The 18,507-nt window shown below is 41.4% G+C and overlaps 2 protein-coding genes across 10 annotated transcripts; both read right to left on the bottom strand.

Moving 5' to 3' along the window:
* Positions 1 to 623: 623 nt before the first annotated feature.
* On the bottom strand, positions 624 to 5,705 carry LOC310718657 (uncharacterized protein). 2 transcript variants are annotated; one of them, XM_083527575.1, is made up of 5 exons: positions 5,491 to 5,705; positions 3,268 to 3,553; positions 3,004 to 3,170; positions 1,226 to 2,241; positions 624 to 1,143 (listed from the first exon to the last, which is right to left on the bottom strand). In XM_083527575.1, the coding sequence occupies exons 2-5, from the start codon at positions 3,527 to 3,529 to the stop codon at positions 777 to 779; spliced, it is 1,812 nt and encodes a 603-aa protein (XP_083383701.1). In that variant the 5' UTR covers positions 3,530 to 3,553; positions 5,491 to 5,705; the 3' UTR covers positions 624 to 776. The 2 variants fall into 2 exon arrangements, with proteins under 2 accessions (XP_083383701.1, XP_083383702.1); XM_083527576.1 differs by having other exon boundaries at positions 3,004 to 3,167; positions 5,491 to 5,695.
* A 1,509-nt stretch (positions 5,706 to 7,214) lies between these two features.
* On the bottom strand, positions 7,215 to 17,771 carry LOC310718427 (H-2 class I histocompatibility antigen, Q9 alpha chain-like). Of its 8 annotated transcripts, none has more exons than XM_083527252.1 (4): positions 17,671 to 17,771; positions 15,375 to 15,626; positions 14,632 to 14,901; positions 7,215 to 7,507 (listed from the first exon to the last, which is right to left on the bottom strand). In XM_083527252.1, exons 1-4 carry the CDS (start codon positions 17,726 to 17,728, stop codon positions 7,230 to 7,232), a joined length of 858 nt encoding a protein of 285 aa, XP_083383378.1. In that variant the 5' UTR covers positions 17,729 to 17,771; the 3' UTR covers positions 7,215 to 7,229. The 8 variants fall into 8 exon arrangements, with proteins under 8 accessions (XP_083383378.1, XP_083383379.1, XP_083383382.1 ...); XM_083527253.1 differs by lacking the exon at positions 14,632 to 14,901 and adding an exon at positions 8,442 to 8,711; XM_083527256.1 differs by lacking the exon at positions 7,215 to 7,507 and adding an exon at positions 12,506 to 14,101 and having other exon boundaries at positions 17,671 to 17,770.
* Between the last annotated feature and the right edge of the window lie 736 nt (positions 17,772 to 18,507).

Genomic DNA, 18,507 nt, shown 5'->3' with positions numbered 1-18,507 from the left:
CACCAGCATTAGATGAGCTGAAGGAAAATCTGCACTTTACTGTGTGAGACAGTGATCTGTCCTATTCTTTACATCTTGTGTGTTATATGGTGGACAGATAGAAGGAGTTCTCACAAAAAAAAAAAAAAACGAGAAAAAAATGTAGGAAAAAATAAATCGCACAAGGATTTCATTGTTCGTAAAAATCTACCTCGGGTATGTAGATCTATTTCTACTGTATCGTCAAGACATTTCACGTGCTGCATTGTACAAAATATGTACTATTTTTTCGTATTGCTATCGTAAGATCGAAAAATTGTCAAACCCCTGTAACTCGTAAACGTGGACTCATAGAATAAACGTCTACAAATTAGCCCACCGATTTCCCACCGTCGCTATTCTCATGATACGCAGCTAGTTCTAGCGAAAACTGAAAAACTAACACGTCTAGTGTCCGAGGTCGGAAACCAAAGAGAATCTGATCTGCTTGTATTGCAATGGGAGCCCTGAATCCTGCATGAACGTCCCTCAAAACAATGCAACGTGTCGAAATTTGAAACAACAAATCGACGGTGAACCACCCCTGAAGAAATCTCATAATTAAATAAAGGGTTACAAGAAAAAAAACAACACAAGACACATTGTTAAAATCATCAATTCGTGTTTTAGGTCAAAAGTGCACAGATCTCACACTTTAAATACACATGTGAAGAACGATAGTGTTGAACTGCATCGATAAAAAGACAACTTGTTTTCGTGTAAACTCTTGCGGCGAGGTAGAAAGAACCGGCGACTTTTTATGTCCACACGATGTGGAGTTTGCGGCGCCTCCTCCTGACTCGGCTCTGCAATTTAGTGATGTTGCTCCGACTCAGATTCCAGCATCCGCTGACATCCAGAGTGCTCAGGCGGGGACAGGAGTCCACGAGTCGCGTCGCCGTTTCCATGGTGACGGTGGAGCGCTGCAGGTTGGCGAGTCGGAGACGCCGGAGAGGTTGGACGTGCCGGTCCAGGACCAGACGGAACACGGGGTCTAGGCGACACGGAGCAGCGATCAGAGACAGCGTATGGAGATGAAGGGAGCCTCTCAGCACGGACCAGAGCACCCCCTTCAGGGACGTCCAGCACAGCACAGGCTTCAGCTGTCTCTCTTCCAAGGAGAAGCTGAAACCAAGAATAGTAAACAAAGCAGTCAGTATATTAATGAAAACGAAGCATGTAGTGATACAGATTTAGTGTTTCTTACATTAGTGTTAAAGTGCGGAGGTGTGGTAAACACGGTGAATCCCAGTCTTCAATATCTTCATCTTCGTCGTCGTCTTCCTCCTGGTTGGACCGCGGAGGGTCGATGTGAAATGTAAGTGCGGTGAGTTCAGGGCAGGCACGGAGCAATGCAATGAGATTTAGGTTCCCGTCGGCTTGGACCCCCTCCAGAGTGAGGGAGCGGAGACAAGACCCGGAAACCTGCAAAGGAGGAACCAGTTCATACAGGGGGCCGGAGAACCGCAGTGAGAGAAAGTGCAGCTGACCTGACCACCGAGTCAAACCCCGAGTCAAACGCATGCTCTTGGAGGAACCTTCATTATCATCATCCTCAACGTCATCATGGCAGTTTAGAGATACAGAGTGAAGGTCAGGGCACAAATCGCTGACGGCGTCCAGGCTGTCCAGGGTCAAACCCTGAACCTCCCGGAGATGTAACGTAAACTTCCAGCTCGGTTTATCTTTGCTTTTGTCTTCATGTAAACTTGAGGATCTGTCCATTTTCTCCTCCAGAGCCACATCCTCATTGTTGTCCTTAACTCTGGCATCCCATAATTCCTGAAGACAACTCACACCCTCCCGAGTGGTAAAGCGATCAGTCAGGGAAAAATCCCTATTCTGGATCATCACGCAGGCGAGTCCGAGACCCTCGATGGCAAGCCGGTGCAGACCAGAGACACCCAGCAGAAGGATGGCAGCTGAAGCCAAGCCGTCTTCCTCGTCCTCTCCTAATCCGATGTCCAGAGCCAGCACGCTGCTAAGACGTTTAGGTCCTCGCAGCGCCAGGGGCAGAAGGGCACCCGGGGGCAGTTGGAGGCACCGAGAAACGTCAAGGTGCTGAAGCAGCGAGCACCGACTGGCCACCGTAGAGATTACGGCACGGTCACTCAGAGTTCCAGCCAGGGAGAGAGAGTGAAGGGAGGACAAGTCGCTGAGAAGGGAACACAAAGTGGCGGAGGAGATGTTCTGCGCTCCACTCAGGTCTAAACTCTTCAGAGACTGAGAACAGGACAGAGACAGTGAGAGACATCAGAAGTCATAAATAAAATATCAAAAAGGCATCAGATAAATATTAGACATAAAAGAGACATCAAATAAACAAAAAAATAAGAAATCAATTACATCAAAAACACATAAAAAAGACATCAGGTGAACATCAAAGAGACAAAAGAAACACCAGATAGGCATCAAAGGGACATCATAAACACCAAAAGACACATCACAGACACTACAGAGACATCAATTAAACATCAAGGATGCATCAGATAAACATCAAATCACATCAATGAGCGATCAAGGAGACATCAAAGATGTAGCAGATAAATATCAATGCGAGATCTGAGAGGCACCAGACAGACATCAACAAGATATCATAGACACAAAAGAGACATCATGGACGCAACAGAGACACCAAAGAGAAATCATGGACATTACAGAGACATCAAAAATACATCAAAAAAACACTGGGATAAACAGCAGAGACATCATAGACACTACAGAGACACCAAACATACATCAATATGACATCAAAGAGACATCAGACAGACATCAGAGTGGCGTCGTAGACACCAAGGACACATCGCAGACACTGCAGAGTCATCAAAGACAAAGACACACCCAAGAGACATCAGACATTAAAGTACTAAAATGACAAACTGACACACACACTTATACAATTTTATACTGCAAACATGACAAACATGACACTGTGTGTGTGTGTGTGTGTGTGTGTGTGTGTGTGTGTGTGTGTGTGTGTGTTACCTGACAGCGCACAGTGATCAGGCTGCACAGGTTGGCAGTGACGAGGTTACAGGAGTGGGACAGTAAGAGTGCGTGTAGTTGCGGCAGTAGGAGGAGATGCAGCGCTGCACGAGACAAGAGCTTCCTGTGAGACAGGACACACAGCAGCTCCTCGATCAGATCTCCTGCTGTAAACAACAACAACATCATCATCAGATTTCCACTGCTTCAACACTGCTGTGGGAGATTTAACACACACACACACACACACACACACACACATACGCAAAAGGCTAAAGGGCCCCATGACGTAGCGGAAGAAGTAGTGATCCATGTAGTTGTGAGCGTAATCCTGCGTCCACACGTCCTTCATGTTCTCCGCCAGACTTAAGACACAGAGACGCCTTAGTGATAAAGGCTCGTCCTCCTCTTCCTCTTCACACCCATGCTGGGGACTCTTCTTCTTCTTCATCCTCTCCCTGCCTATTTCTCCATCCTCCTCTCTCTCCCTCTCGGGGGCGACCTCGGCCTGCCGGAACAGAGGCATCGCTCACTTCTCAACCCAGGGACCCTGAAACACAGTGGGGCAGTTACTACACTGTAGTGTCCAAGAGAACAGCACTAAGACACTAACGTGTCCAAGAGAAGGGCATTAAGACACTAGTGTCCAAAAGAAGGGCACTAAGACACTAAAGTGTCCATCAGAAGGGCATTAAGACACCAGTGTCCAAAAGAAGGGGACTAAGACACTAAAGTGTCCATGAGAAGGGCACTAAGACACTAATGTACATGAGACAGGCACCAAGACACTAAAGTGTCCATGAGAAGGGCACTAAGACACTAAAGTGTCCATGAGAAGGGCACTAAGACACTAGTGTCCAAAAGAAGGGGACTAAGACACTAAAGTGTCCATGAGAAGGGCACGAAGACACCAATGTGTCCAAGAGAAAGGCAATAAGACACTAATGTACATGAGACGGGCACCAAGACACTAAAGTGTCCATGAGAAGGGCACTAAGACATTAAAGTGTCCATGGGAATGGCAATAAGACACTAATGTACATGAGAAGGGCACTAAGACACTGTAGTGTCCATGAGAAGGGCACTAAGACACTAAAGTGTCCATGAGAAAGGCAATAAGACACTAATGTACATGAGAAGGGCACTAAGACACTGTAGTGTACATGAGGAGGGCACTAAGACACTAAAGTGTCCATGAGAAAGGCAATAAGACACTAATGTACATGAGAAGGGCACTAAGACACTGTAGTGTACATGAGAAGGGCACTAAGACACTAAAGTGTCCATGAGAAGGGCACTAAGACACTAATGTACATGAGAAGGGCACTAAGACACTAGTGTCCAAAAGAAGGGGACTAAGACACTAAAGTGTCCATAAGAAAGGCACTAAGACACTAAAGTGTCCATGAGAATGGCACAAAGACACCAGTGTTCCAAGAGAAAGGCAATAAGACACTAATGTACATGAGACGGGCACCAAGACACTAAAGTGTCCATGAGAAGGGCACTAAGACACTGTAGTGTCCATGAGAAGGGCACTAAGACACTAAAGTGTCCATGAGAAAGGCAATAAGACACTAATGTACATGAGAAAGGCACTAAGACACTGTAGTGTACATGAGAAGGGCACTAAGACACTAAAGTGTCCATGAGAAGGGCACCAAGACACTAAAGTGTCCATGAGAAGGGCACCAAGACACTAAAGTGTCCATGAGAAGGGCACCAAGACACTAAAGTGTCCATGAGAAGGGCACTAAGACACAAAAGTGTCCATTAGAAAGGCAATAAGACACTAATGTACATGAGACGGGCACCAAGACACTAAAGTGTCCATGAGAAGGGCACTAAGACACTAAAGTGTCCATGAGAAGGGCACCAAGACACTAAAGTGTCCATGAGAAGGGCACCAAGACACTAAAGTGTCCATGAGAAGGGCACCAAGACACTAAAGTGTCCATGAGAAGGGCACCAAGACACTAAAGTGTCCATGAGAAGGGCACCAAGACACTAAAGTGTCCATGAGAAGGGCACCAAGACACTAAAGTGTCCATGAGAAGGGCACTAAGACACTAAAGTGTACATGAGAAGGGCACTAAGACACTCAAGTGTCCATGAGAAGGGCACTAAGACACTCAAGTGTCCATGAGAAAGGCAATTAGACACTAAAGTGTCCATGAGAAAGGCAATTAGACACTAAAGTGTACATGAGAAGGGCACTAAGACAATAAAGTGTCCATGAGAAGGGCACTAAGACACTAAAGTGTCCATGAGAAGGGCACTAAGACACTAAAGTGTCCATGAGAAGGGCACTAAGACACTAAAGTGTCCATGAGAAGGGCACTAAGACACTCAAGTGTACATGAGAAGGGCACTAAGACACTCAAGTGTCCATGAGAAAGGCAATAAGACACTAGTGTACATGAGAAGGGCACTAAGACAGTGAATGAAATAAAAGCGGAAATAGTGAGAGACAGAGGAGATCCTCACCCTGTGTGTGTCCATCAGTATTACAGAGCAGCGATTAGATTTGGAACGAGTCCTGTATGTTGAAATGAGACACAGCCCGCCGGATATGTCCTACTAAACATCAGCGAGGTTTTTGTTCTAAATCCACTAAAGCGTCCCTAAAGCGCTGTTAGACGAGTCTCTACTCTGAAGTGTGACTTCCGGAAACAGACCTCAAAACCGGAAATACGTTCCCATACGTTCTGTAAAGCCCGCCTCCTCTTTAATGATTGGCTATTCCTAATCTTAACCGTCCAATCATCTCCTTTCATAATCAACTCACACGTTCAATAATAAATATATGTATAATAAATATATCAGTTAATTATGATATAATAACCCGTCCATGTTCAGTGTAATATTATCATTAATATATAATTAATGATTTCACACTTTTTCAAATATTAAAAAAATATTGAAACTAAAGAAAGATTTTTATTTCACGTTTATAATAATAATAATAATAATAATAATAATAATAATAATAATCATCATCATCATCATCATCATCATCATGATAAATCCAGTGGTTTTTCTGATCCAGTCACAGCCGGACTGTGGAGCAGGTCTGGGTTTCTGCACAAACAACAAAAATCTCCTACAGATCTCATTTTATATTCTCAATAAAGTTTATAAGTGAGAATTACAATTTACTTCATGGCTACTAAAATTACACACGAGTTTTAATCTCCAGATAGACTTAATATAGAATTACAGTCGAGCTGCTGATCAGCTTCATCAAAATCCTAAGATTCCCACTTTTTTGTTATTCAGAGTTTTGTAATGAAACAAAGTGAGAAAAAAATCCTTATAATGTTCTTTATTTACAGGTTCATCAGTAAATCTAAACATTTCTTACTTAAAATATATTAGTTCAAATATATATATACACACACAAAGTAGGCAATTTAATACAATGAAACAAAATGTCTTCATTTTGGATTTAAACTTTTAAAAAAAAGAAAGTGCAAATGTTTAGAGATAAATAAATACATATCTAAAAATATTAAATTTACTTTTAGTGAAAACTCTGCATTATTGATCAGAAGGTCATTGGTAATAATAAAAAAAAAAAAATATATATATATATATATATATATATATATATATATAATAATAATAAACAATAGAGCAAATATTCAGAACCGTTTCAGTTATAAAAAATACAAAACATGGTGTAAAATTGTGGCTATACAAAAGCAGCTTCACTTCACATTTCATCTAGTGTGGAAAAAATACATGAAATAATCGGAATGCCACATAATATAGGGAACGGATTCGAAATCTTGGCATCTTGTGATTGTACTGCATTTCTTCTTCAGGCAGATTGCAATCGAAGCAAAAAAAACAACACCTACAGAAAAAACAACTAAAAAAAAAAAGATAAAAATCAATAGTTTGTCTGGTCCTGCACCTGGTCCTGATCCTGCACCTGGTCCTGATCCTGCACCTGGTCCTGATCCTGCATCTGTGAAATCAGCACAGAGTCTTTAATTAGCAACCATCAATATTAGTGTTTATCATCAATAAATCAGCTTTCACTTTGTAAATCTGTAGATTTAGAGAAGGGTTTCTCCGTCGTCTCTGTCTTATAGAGTTATTATTAGATAATTATTATTAGATTAGATTATTCTGAAAATGGTTACAAATATGAAGGAATCCAATTATGAGCCACGTATGAGCTTCGATCAGAGGTCACACAGAGCACAGAACAACTCTCTTTACTCCTCACTGTGTTCATTCTCACCTTTAGTTTGATGAAGGAGCTCCTCCACACGGCTTAGATGATCCTGGAGGTCTCCGTGGTCACCTGACATGCGGGTTTTCTCACTTTGCCAGTAATTTGGCTCGTCACCATCAATCTTTTTTATCCACTCGGTCTTGGGAATCACCTCTGCATCACTGCTGCTGTAGGACACGAAGGTCTCGCCGTCCAGCTGCCCAGTTGTGGTGGCGTTTTGTGATGAGACGACAGTGTGATACTGCAGCATGTGGGAGCCTACAATAATATAAACAATAATTTCATGAGGAATTGATTAAGGAATAAAACCTGTTTGTTACAGGACTGCATGATACACCGGCAGCTTCACGATGCTACAGCTTTCAAATCATCTCCATTATCAGTGTGTTTTTTTAACAGGAAGTGTCGTTAATGCGGGAAATAAACAAAGTAACGTCCAGATTGTAGCAGTTAATACCATTTTCCTCAAAACGTTTCATTAGATGCTTGTTTAAATCCACATCAGAGTCAATTTTTGTGATTTTTCTTATATCTTATTCCCTGGTTTTTGGTCTGTAAAAGGAGCGAAGCCTATTTTTTTCTTATCACTTGGTGGAATGGTGTGAGATGAAACAAGGAAGAACCCGCTACATTTCCAAAGGGGTAAGAGCATCAAACAAATGCCCTGAATGAAAAATGTAAATGACGAAGAAAGTCAGCAGTGCATGGACTCTCTCACATCCTCATCATTGCACAAGCTCTAATAGCTTCAATAACATGAAAACATCCAAACTATGAAAGAACAATCGGCAGGTTTTACATGGATGACAGGCTTTGCACACGTTCTCTCAGTCGGCCTCATAAGGTCGTCACCTGGAACGGCTTTCCAACAATCTCATGAATCTGATGTAATAATGCCATGAGTTTGCAAAGCCACGTGGACATGAGGGTGGATAAGGAGAGAGTTGTGAATAAACCAAACGCATACACGAGGGAAACCTGACCAAAACACACACACACACACGGCTGCATAAACACGTGATTCATAAAGACTCGCGCTACATGTGGGCACTTCCTGCTTACTGCCCTAAACAGAGCGAGAGGAGAATCTCTGACACTGTACATCATCAGTAATATGAGTATTACAAAGAAAATAAGTTGGTGTGTGTGTGTGTGTGTGTGTGTGTGTGTGTGTGTGTGTGTAAGATTTTACCTTGATTCACATTGTTACTGTATGTCAGATACTGCTTTAACCACTCTATGCATCCAGACTTCAGGTAGCGCGTCCAGTGTTTGGCATTACGCCCTGCATGCTCCCAGGCTTTCAGGAACTGCTCAGCTTGATGGTTATCTGCAGTCCAGGTTTCACTGCTGAGATTCAGCCTGATGAAATCTTCTCCATCATAAAGGAACTGAAGTGATCCTCTAGTTGTGTGGTCATCACTGAGCTCACATGTGTACGTCCTGGTTAGTGTATGAGCTCCTGCACACACACACATTGTACATTTAGTTTGAATTGAACATCTCCAAATATCATCCATATTAAAACACAAACAGGAAATGCTGATATTCGGCTCGGCTTGTTCCGAAGATTCATTTTCTAGAAGAGCAGCTCTGTGCAGGTTCATATTAATGTGCGAGTTTGAAAGAATAATAATAGAAATGATTATGATCACATGTACAATAATTGGAGAAACAGAAAAGTTTTGTATATAATGATGGTATCTTTTATTTTAGATCTTAATGAACACATTCAGGAAAATCAACCAAACGTTTCAGTTTTTTTCATTGAGTCAAAAACCATGTCTTGTCTGAATCCATGTCTTTTTTTTTTGTGTGTCCCTCACAGGATAAAATGGAACTTAACACGTTTTAATTTACAAACTAGCAGAGTTACAACATGCCTGGTGCAGGAAACCAGGAGGAGGAAACTCTGAGCCGATACCTCGGTCAGATGAACCGATTCATCCTACTCATGGCGCCGCAGGAGTTTTTAATGTCACTCCTACTGTCCTGCACAGTAAATCCTAACTAGAATGTGACATTTCTTAAAGGAAATGTGAGTAGTAATAGTAGTGCGTGCCAGTCATATTGGTTTTAGTGCCGACCACAAGACGCGACCGCAATTGTGACGAGCAATTCGATACCGCGCACGGCTGTTTTTGCCAGTTTTTTTTTTTCAAGGGGGCGGGGCCAGACCCGTCAGGTAACGTCATTATACAACCCGCGACATCACTGAGTCTCCTCGCCGTGCCGAGTGAATAGATATGTCACACGCACGTGTCGCCGGAGATTCACCTGACCGTGTTCGTTTATTCCCCTATTTGGGCTTATGGTGTGGGCGTGACATGAGGACAATGCAATTTGCCCGCCCCCATTTATTATAGAGTTCTAGCATCTACCATGCAATTCCTGTGTGCTTTCCCCAACTGCCCGTCGATCCCGGGGTCATTGACGAACGGGGGGTGTACGGGTGTGATCCGGTCTCTGCCCCGGACGAGATGATACGTCGTACGAGCGTGTCGGGCGAACGCCGGCCGATCTGTGGCGGCTCGGATTCCCCATTCATTCTCTATGGGGGCCTGTTTGACGAGGAATTCCCGGAATTCCGAGCGGATCTGGAATTCCGAGCCCATACAGATGCGACCGGCTACGGATCCCCTACGAGTGGATATGCCGTATGTGCGTGTCCGATGCTCGAGGGACGAGCCGTGGCTCGATCTTTTAATTCTCCATTCATTTTCTATGGGGAACTAATTGCCCCCTAGCTATTGCCCCCTGGGGTCAAAATGTTTGGAAAAATTCCCCCGTGGTGCTGGGACGAAAACTGCGGGACGAGTTACGCGCCGAAATAATCCTGATGGGCCACAGCATTGTAATAGTAGTAGTGCGCCGCACACACCACTAATACATCTCACAAAAATATCAAAGTGGAGAAAAGATGAACGTACCTGTAGATGACACTCCAAAAATAACAACCGTTAAAACAACGAAGACGTCCATAATGTTCATCCCCGCGTCCCACAGCGAAAGACCTGTTTTTGGGTGTGTGCGCGTGCGTGCGTGTGTGTGTGTGTTCTCACTTATGGTACTTTTGGGTACATTCACCAGAATACACACCGGTGAAATGAGGACCACGTTGACAATTGAGTACAAATGTTATGTCGTCATTTGTTTGACTATACTGTAGCATTCAGCATGCTCTAAAACAGTGTAAAGGATAAAGATCATTCTAAAAGATCAATGAATAATTTAATCCAATAATTAATGTTTAATTCAAAAAATATAATTTACACCAGAAAAAGCGCTCATTATTTACAGCCATTATTTGTTTCCAACTTTGAACCTTATATAATATATATATTTAATTAAATCTATAATGAAATGTATAATTCTGTCCCCTCCCCCACAGCAGTTACAGGTTGAGATGAAGTTATGAGAGGAGAACATGGGATGGGAATGGGGTCTGGAATTCAGTTCAAATTGGTCCAAAATTGTATTATCTAGAAGAGCAGCTCTGTGCAGGTTATTAATATTAATAACCTGCACATATTAATGTGCGAGTTTGTATGTATAACAGTAGAAATGATTATCATCATATACAATAATTGGAGAAGCATCTTGCTTTGGAATGCAACCTTTGTATAAGGGCTTTACCAATAACTAACGGTTTTTATATAATGATGGTATCTTTCATTTTAAATCTTAATGAACATATTCAGAAAAATCAACCAAACTGTTACATAAAATGGAACTTAACACGTTTTAATTTACAAACTAGGAGAGTTACGACATGCTGCTGTTTTAATGAGCATGTGATCATCGTCCATCAACACTTGTGTATTGTAGTTGTACTGGGAATAAAAGTAGAAATGGAAAACTTTTAGCTTTTTATGGCATTTTATTCACCAGATGAAGTCCTGCCCTGGTGTTAGTGAAAGTTTTAGTGTTGTGATACTTCAGGTGGTGGAGTATCTTCCAGTGAGGCCAAATGTGGGTGAAGCACTGGACAGAAAAGATTCAAATAATTTCATTCTAAAAAACTTGTCTTGATTAGGAAATGCTATTTTCCTGTTTTATTCACAGTTTTTTGTGTTTTTCTGTCTCTGAATAGAACCAAATTATCACTTGGTCGTGGGATGAAGTTTCATAGTCAAAGTTACTGATCAGCCCATTTTGTTATATCCTGTGGTAATGAGTTTTTTTTTTTATTTGTCTCGAAAAGTGAGTAATTCAGTTTCTTCTGGACGTATCGCAGTAGGGCCCTAGATAATTTGCGCATGCGCGTCCATATGAGTCACATAATTCGTTTGTCGACTCTGTAACACTACAGTGTCAAGAGCAGGACGAATGGGTTCCTCTGACCAACGAGTTTGGTTTCCTGCACCAGGGCTTGGAGTCCAAAGCAGGTTCATAAAGCCAGGAAATGATGATGGAAGATCGGATTCTTTTACAAGAGCTCACTTCATTTCTAGACAGTTCTAGCAGGACATTCTTGACATTTACTAGTTTACGGAGAAACGAATTATCTAACACAGGAACATGGAGTTTCTTGAGATCTTCGAGATCTTAAAGATGGGATTTGTGAAATGGGTTTGATTCCCAAAGTGCAGTAGGAGAAGCACAGAAAATCATCTCACATCTACATCTCACAAAAGAAATCAAAGTTGAGAAAAGGCGAACAAACCTGTAAATGACGCTCCAAAAAATAACAACTGCTGTTAAAACTACTAGAACGCGTTTCATCTCTAAAGCAGGATCTCGGAGGAAACCGTAGTGAACCAGATGTGGAGTAAGCAGGTGTGTAAGGGGTTATAAAGGGTCGTAGGTGCCACGCCCTCTCCGCGCTCAAAAAAGGTCGGGGGGCCGCTGGTTTAAAGAAGTTCACAACGCAAACAGCGTAAATTCAAACATCAGCGTCCACTGTTCATTAAATATTGGTGCGAGAACGCGCATAGCTCCGTGCACGTTACCATGAACGCGCTTGGAGAACAGTCTGCTGTCGTGTCATAAAACAGTCATTTAAAAATCACGTTTATAATAATAATAATAAATCCAGTGGTTTTCCTGATCCAATCACAGCGGTTCAGGAAGTGTGATGTGCTGCAGGAACAACATGTGGGAATGAAAAACTCCTGTTTACTTCATGGCTACTAAAATTAGAAACAAGTTTCAATCTCCATGTGTGTGAAATTAATATAGAATTACAGTCGACCTGCTGAACAGCTTCATCAAAATCCCACTTTGGTTTTGTAATGAAACAAATTCAGAGAAAAGTTTATTATTTTTAGTGTTTTTTTTATTTTCATATCAGCGTATAAGAAACATTTTCACCTAAAAGAAATTACTTATAAAATAGTTTTTGTTTAAAAAACCTGGACAAGTTTTGAGGTGAAAAAAATGGCGCAAAAAAAAAGAAATGAAAAGAAAAATTCCCTTTTAATTAAGATTATTGGTTGTTGATCAGAAGGTCCAGGGTTCATCCCCCCACACCGTCACGCTACAACTGAGAGATTCACAGAAAATACATTCACAGTGCTTAAAGGTACACATGAGACGTAAACGTTTCTTCTCTTTCCAGTTCATAAGTATAATTTAAGGAGAGAAATTTGAGGGAGGAAATAAAAAGAGCAATAAATAAATAAATAAATAAACTTACACTACTATTATAATTTACATTGATGGCATTGTTTAGATCCGTAAACAATGTAACCTACAGTTATACAGCTGAGCAGTTGAGGGTTAGGGGCCTTGCTCAAGGGCCCAACAGTGGCAGCTTGATGGTGGTGGGACTTGAACCCATGGCCTTCCAATCAAATCTATTCCCATATTATTAATAGTTGTAAAAAGAACGAAATAAAACTCAGTAAACATCACAGTAATAAATCTCTGCAATAGATTTCTAACAACAGGAAATGAGGACACACACACACACTTCCTCATCAAGATCAGAATCGTCTTTACTGCCAATTATGATGGGTTGCATGTATAAGAAATGTCATGGTGTGTTTATGCTATAAAAATAGAAAAATAAATACAGTAATAAATAAAGATAAAAGCTATATGTTGGATAATAAATATATGTTTGTGTTTGTGCAGGCAGATCAATGCTGATGGTGGGACTTTGGTCTTGTTCATGAGGTCAGTTGCAAAGACGCTGTTTTTGGTCCTGATGGTCTGCAGCCAGTGGGAAGTTATTTAAAGTGCATCTAATGTGAAAGGGGTTTAGTACCGATCCTAGCTGCCCACTTTTGGGTTCTGAAAGTGTACAAGTCCTGTAGAGGTAGAACATTGCAGCCAATCACCTTCTCAGCAGAGTGGACGTCAAGGTGCAGTCGGATATACTCTTAAACAGCGTACAAGATGGTGATGGAGGCGCGAAGTATGATGGAGGTGTTTGGTAGGTTCGGTTTCTTCGGCTGTCACAAGAAGAACAACCTTGGGTGAAATGTTTTTTTTAAATCAGAGCTGGTGTTCGGTTCCTACTTGAAAGACCCGAGAGATTTCGGTTGCAGGAAACAGAAGCAGTTGACAGTGTCGGCAGCAGAGTTACGCTGTATGGCGATGGAGGGTGGTGCTGGGGTCTTCATCAAAGCAGGACTTGTGCACTAATTTAAACTGGAACGGGTTCGAAATCTCGGCGTCTGATGCATAAAGTCAGACACTTGACGAAACTGCTAGGTTTTAGAATTTTGTTAAAAAATTCCTGAAGTCTTTCCCTCTTCATGTAGGACACAATTGGAGCAACAACAAAAAAAAATAAAATCAGGATTAGAGCAATGATGATATAAATTATATAATGTGCTCCTTCCTGTGCTCCTCCACCTGCTCCTCCATCTGCTTCTCCACCTGATCCTCCACCTGATCCTCCACCTGATCCTCCACCTGCTAAATCATCACAGAGACTTTATTATGTGCTGCATCAGTAAATCAGCTTTGATTCTGTAAATGTGTAGTTGTATAGAAACCCTCTCAGAACTAGACTGATAGACGAGACATTAGACAGTATAAAGTTCTAAACGGGGTTATTTAGGTGGAGATTCAGCAAATCTTTTTACTTTGATTACTTTGCACACGTTCTCTCAGACGACCTCGTGAATCTGATGTAAGAATGCCATGAGTTTGCAAAACCACGTGGACATGAGGGCGGATAAGGAGAGAGTTGTGAATGAACCTACGTCATAATATGAACGAACCAAACACAAGCCCAAGAGACACCTGACCAAAACACACACACACACACACACGTGGCTGCATAAACACGTGATTTATAGAGACTCGCGCTACATGTGGGTACGTCCTGCCTACTGCCCTGAACAGAGCGAGTAGTCTCTGACACTCATCAGTAATATGAGTATTAAAAAGAAAATAAGCTGAAGGTGTGTGTGTGTGTAAGATTTTACCTGGATTCACACTGTTACTGTATGTCAGATACTGCTTTAACCACTTGATGCAGGTCTTGTTCAGGTAGTTCGTCCAGTGTTTGGCCTCATCCCCTGCATCCTCCCAGGCTTCCAGGAACTGTTCAGCTTGATGGTTGTCTGCAGTCCAGGTTCCACTGCTGAGATTCAGGGTGATGAAATCTTCTCCATCATAAAGGCTCTGAAGTGATCCTCTAGTTGTGTGTTCATCGAAAATCTCACATGTGTACGTCCTGGTTAGTGTATGAGCTCCTGCACACACACACATTGTACATTTGGTTTGAATTGAACATCTCCAAATATCATCCATATTAAAACACAAACAAACAACAAGAACTACTGGAATTCAGTTTGAATTGTTCTGAAGAGCAGCTCTGTGCAGGTTCATATTAATGTGGGAGTTTGTATTAATAATAGAAGAAAATATCATCATCATATACAATAATTAGAACAACATCTGTTTTTTAATAATAACTTGGTATAGTAACTGTTGGAAAACTGCTGTGTTGTAGGAGAAACATCACATTCAGGACGACATTCAGAAAATAATAAACATCTGTCACCACCCGATCGATGAGTATTATTCAATTACAGAATGTCTTCTCGTTTTAATTATTCTGCCAATGGTTACAAATATGAAGGAATCTATATAAGGCACACGTATGAGCTTCGATCAGAGATCACACAGAGCAGCTCTCTTTACTGCTCACTGTGTTCATTCTCACCTTTGGGTTGATGAAGGAGCTTCTCCACAAGGTTTAGATGATCCTGGAGGTCCAAGTGGTCACCTGACATGCGGGTTTTCTCGCTTTTCCAGTAATCGGGCACGTCAACATCAATCTTCTTTATCCACTCGGTCTTGGGAATTACCTCTGCATCACTGCTACTGTAGGACACGAAGGTCTCACCATCCAGCTGTCCAGTTGTGGTGGCGTTTAGTGATGAGACGACAGTGTGATACTGCAGCATGTGGGAGCCTACAATAATATAAACATAATGATTTCATGAGGAATCGATGAACCCTTTAACGCCAAATGTATCATATTTAATACAATCGTTTTTAAAACCTCTGCACCACCTGCATTAACACTTTCCTCAAAAACCTGTTCAATACAATCTGAGACTTGTCTTCTGAGGTTTTTTCTTCATGCCTGCCTTCATAAAATGACTTGCTCGTGTTTTGCAGGGACGTCTTTGCAGGATTTGGCAGTTAATACTATTTTCCTCAAAATAGATGGACACTTGCCATTTTGTGTCCCTCACAGGATAAAATGGAACGAGTTATTAACGTTATTAACGTGTTCATTTTGACAACCCTAATGTGTTACCTAATTGCAATGTTCCAAAACACAGCAGCAAGTCCATCTCTGAATAGCTGAAGAAAAACAAAATGAAGACTTGAGTGACCTGAAGCCCATTGAGATGCTGTGGCACCTTAAAAAGTTGGTTCCTGCTTAAAACCCCCCCAATGTGGCTGAATTACAACAATTCTGCATAGATGAGTGGATGAGTTGGTTAGAGTTGGTGGATGAGTTGGTTAGAGTTGGTGGATGAGTTGGTTAGAGTTGGTGGATGAGTTGGTTAGAGTTGGTGGATGAGTTAGTTTGAGTTGGTGGATGAGTTAGTTTGAGTTGGTGGATGAGTTAGTTTGAGTTGGTGGATGAGTTAGTTTGAGTTGGTGGATGAGTTAGTTTGATGATCTGAAACATTAAAGTGTGACAAACATGCAAAATAATAAGAAAACACTGTCACACCACTGTAGAACACAAGCAGAGAAAAGTTGATGATCACGTGATCTACTTCAGAAACTATTCCTCATCTGTACTGTTTGAGAGAGAAACCGGAAGTTACAGCAAATAAGCTGATTGGCTGAAAACGGGTGCTATGAAAAAAAAAAAAAAAGGATTGACATTTCACCAAATAGATTAAAACTAAAGTAATGAGTCTGTTTTGAAAATGTAAGAAGTAGAAAGTAAAAGATTTTTGTGTAAAAATCTAATGAGTGAAAAGTCCAAAAAATAAATGGAAGTAAAAAAAAGAAAAGAAAACTGATAGCAGAAAAAACTACTTAATTACAATAACAGTATTTATACTTCATTACTGTTGATCAACTTGGAAACTGTAGAAATAACTGTAGAAAAGAATCTAATCTTCCACTTCCTCTGCAGCAGAACGCGTTTGTATCCTCTCTCTGTCTCTCTGGTCTAGATTTCACACTGCGGTTAAGCAGCCGCACTTTGTTTAGTGTTGCGCGTCTAATCGTGCACTTACGGTACGGGTGGTGTGAGCGGTCAAAATACATGTAAAGCCGCTTCAGAACGGCGTTTCAGTTAAGAAACAGAAAAATCAGTGCATTTGAATCACCATATTCAAACACTCATAACATTTTTTTATAGGTTTGCTTAATATTTTAAATAATTCTTATTTAGCGTGTCTCTTTCTATTATTGTATAAATTTTCAAATCGTTTTACTGTGGAGTTTTGGAGAAAAGTGAAGGCAAAAATCACGCCAAACATCAGTGCTTTTTTTAATCATGTCCCATATTCACTCTAAAGACAGAGACACTCTGAATAAGAATTTTGAAATATTGAGCAAACCTAAAAAAAATGTTATGAGTGTTTGAATATGGTGATTCAAATGCACTGATTTTTCTGTTTCTTAACTGAAACGCCGTTCTGAAGCGGCTTTACATGTATTTTGACCGCTTCCACCACCCGTACCGTAAGCGTACGATTAGACGCGCAACACAAAGAAAAGTGCGGCTGCTTAACCGCTGTGATTTCGCCACCACTCCTCCTTAAGCCCCCTCTACTCCTTAAAACCCTCTGCCACACTTAACAACTCTACAGCGGCCACACGGAGTTTCTAGAGACCCTCGAGATCTTAAAGACGGGATTTGAATTAGAAACTTTTGTTTTTTTTTTTATTCCCAAAGTGCCGCATTTCTGCAGTAGGAGTAGCACATTAAATCCTAATACGTCTCACAAAAATATATAAAAGTTGAGAAAAGATGAACATACCTGTAGATGACGCTCCAAAAAAAAGCGTTAAAACAACGAAGAAGTCCATAACGGTCATCTTTGAGCAGGATCTCCGGCAAAGTCGTAATGAATCGGCGCTTCGTCCGATTTACTTATATACAGGTAAAAGTAGGCGGAGTTTTAAACTCACGGGGCGGGGTTTGGTGTTAAACCCACAATGATGAGAAAATGCACATGCATAAGGTGCACAACAACGACAGGGACATGACACATTCCTGATCATCATATCTTCTCTGCTTGTGCTCTTTATGCAGGATGTTCCTTCTGGACACATTTATTTGGTAACAAAATGTGAAATTCGTTTTGTAATAATTCATTAATTAGGGCTGTGAAAAGTAATGCGTTCCAAAAAATAATTTCAATGGCAAATGATGCAAAATGAAAACCTTCAGCACAACACATTTATTCTCCACGTCCTCTCTTTTTCCTCGAATATAACCCCCCCCCCCCAGAAAAATCAATTTCAATCACTAAACATGTGTTTTACTGCTGCGCCAAGTCTCAAATCAGCAGCAACATTTAGAACAGATATAAGTGAGTTACTTCCTGACAATTATGTGAATAATATCGAGTCAATATTCCAATAGAATCTTTCAGCTTCTCCCGTTAGGGGTCGCCACAGCGGATCCTCCGCACGTTTGATTTGGCATATGTTTTTACGCTGGATGCCCTTCCTAACGCAACCCTCCCCAATTTATCCGGGCTTGGGACCGGCACTGAGAGTGGCTGGGGATGGTTCCCTGACCGGGAATCGAACCCGGGTCGCAGCGGTGAGAGCGCTGCATCTTAACCACTAGACCACCAGGGGACCTTATT

Source organism: Silurus aristotelis (genome assembly GCF_946808225.1).
Source record: "Silurus aristotelis genome assembly, chromosome: 23".
Classification (NCBI taxonomy): Eukaryota; Metazoa; Chordata; class Actinopteri; order Siluriformes; family Siluridae; genus Silurus; species Silurus aristotelis.
The sequence above is the reverse complement of the archived record's forward strand: the minus strand, read 5'-3'. Positions and strand labels throughout refer to the sequence as shown.

Coding starts and splice junctions, on each gene's coding strand:
- LOC310718657 (XM_083527575.1), bottom strand. CDS start 3,529: ATGCCTCTGTTCCGGCAGGCCGAGGTCGCCCCCGAGAGGGAGAGAGAG. Junction 3,171..3,267: donor GGGGCCCTTTAGCCTTTTGC/GTATGTGTGTGT, acceptor TGTTGTTTACAG/CAGGAGATCTGATCGAGGAG. Junction 1,144..1,225: donor CTCCGCACTTTAACACTAAT/GTAAGAAACACT, acceptor TCTTGGTTTCAG/CTTCTCCTTGGAAGAGAGAC.
- LOC310718427 (XM_083527252.1), bottom strand. CDS start 17,728: ATGACCGTTATGGACTTCTTCGTTGTTTTAACGCTTTTTTTTGGAGCG. Junction 14,902..15,374: donor GCTCCTTCATCAACCCAAAG/GTGAGAATGAAC, acceptor GTGTGTGTGCAG/GAGCTCATACACTAACCAGG. Junction 7,508..14,631: donor CAGTAACAGTGTGAATCCAG/GTAAAATCTTAC, acceptor ATATTATTGTAG/GCTCCCACATGCTGCAGTAT.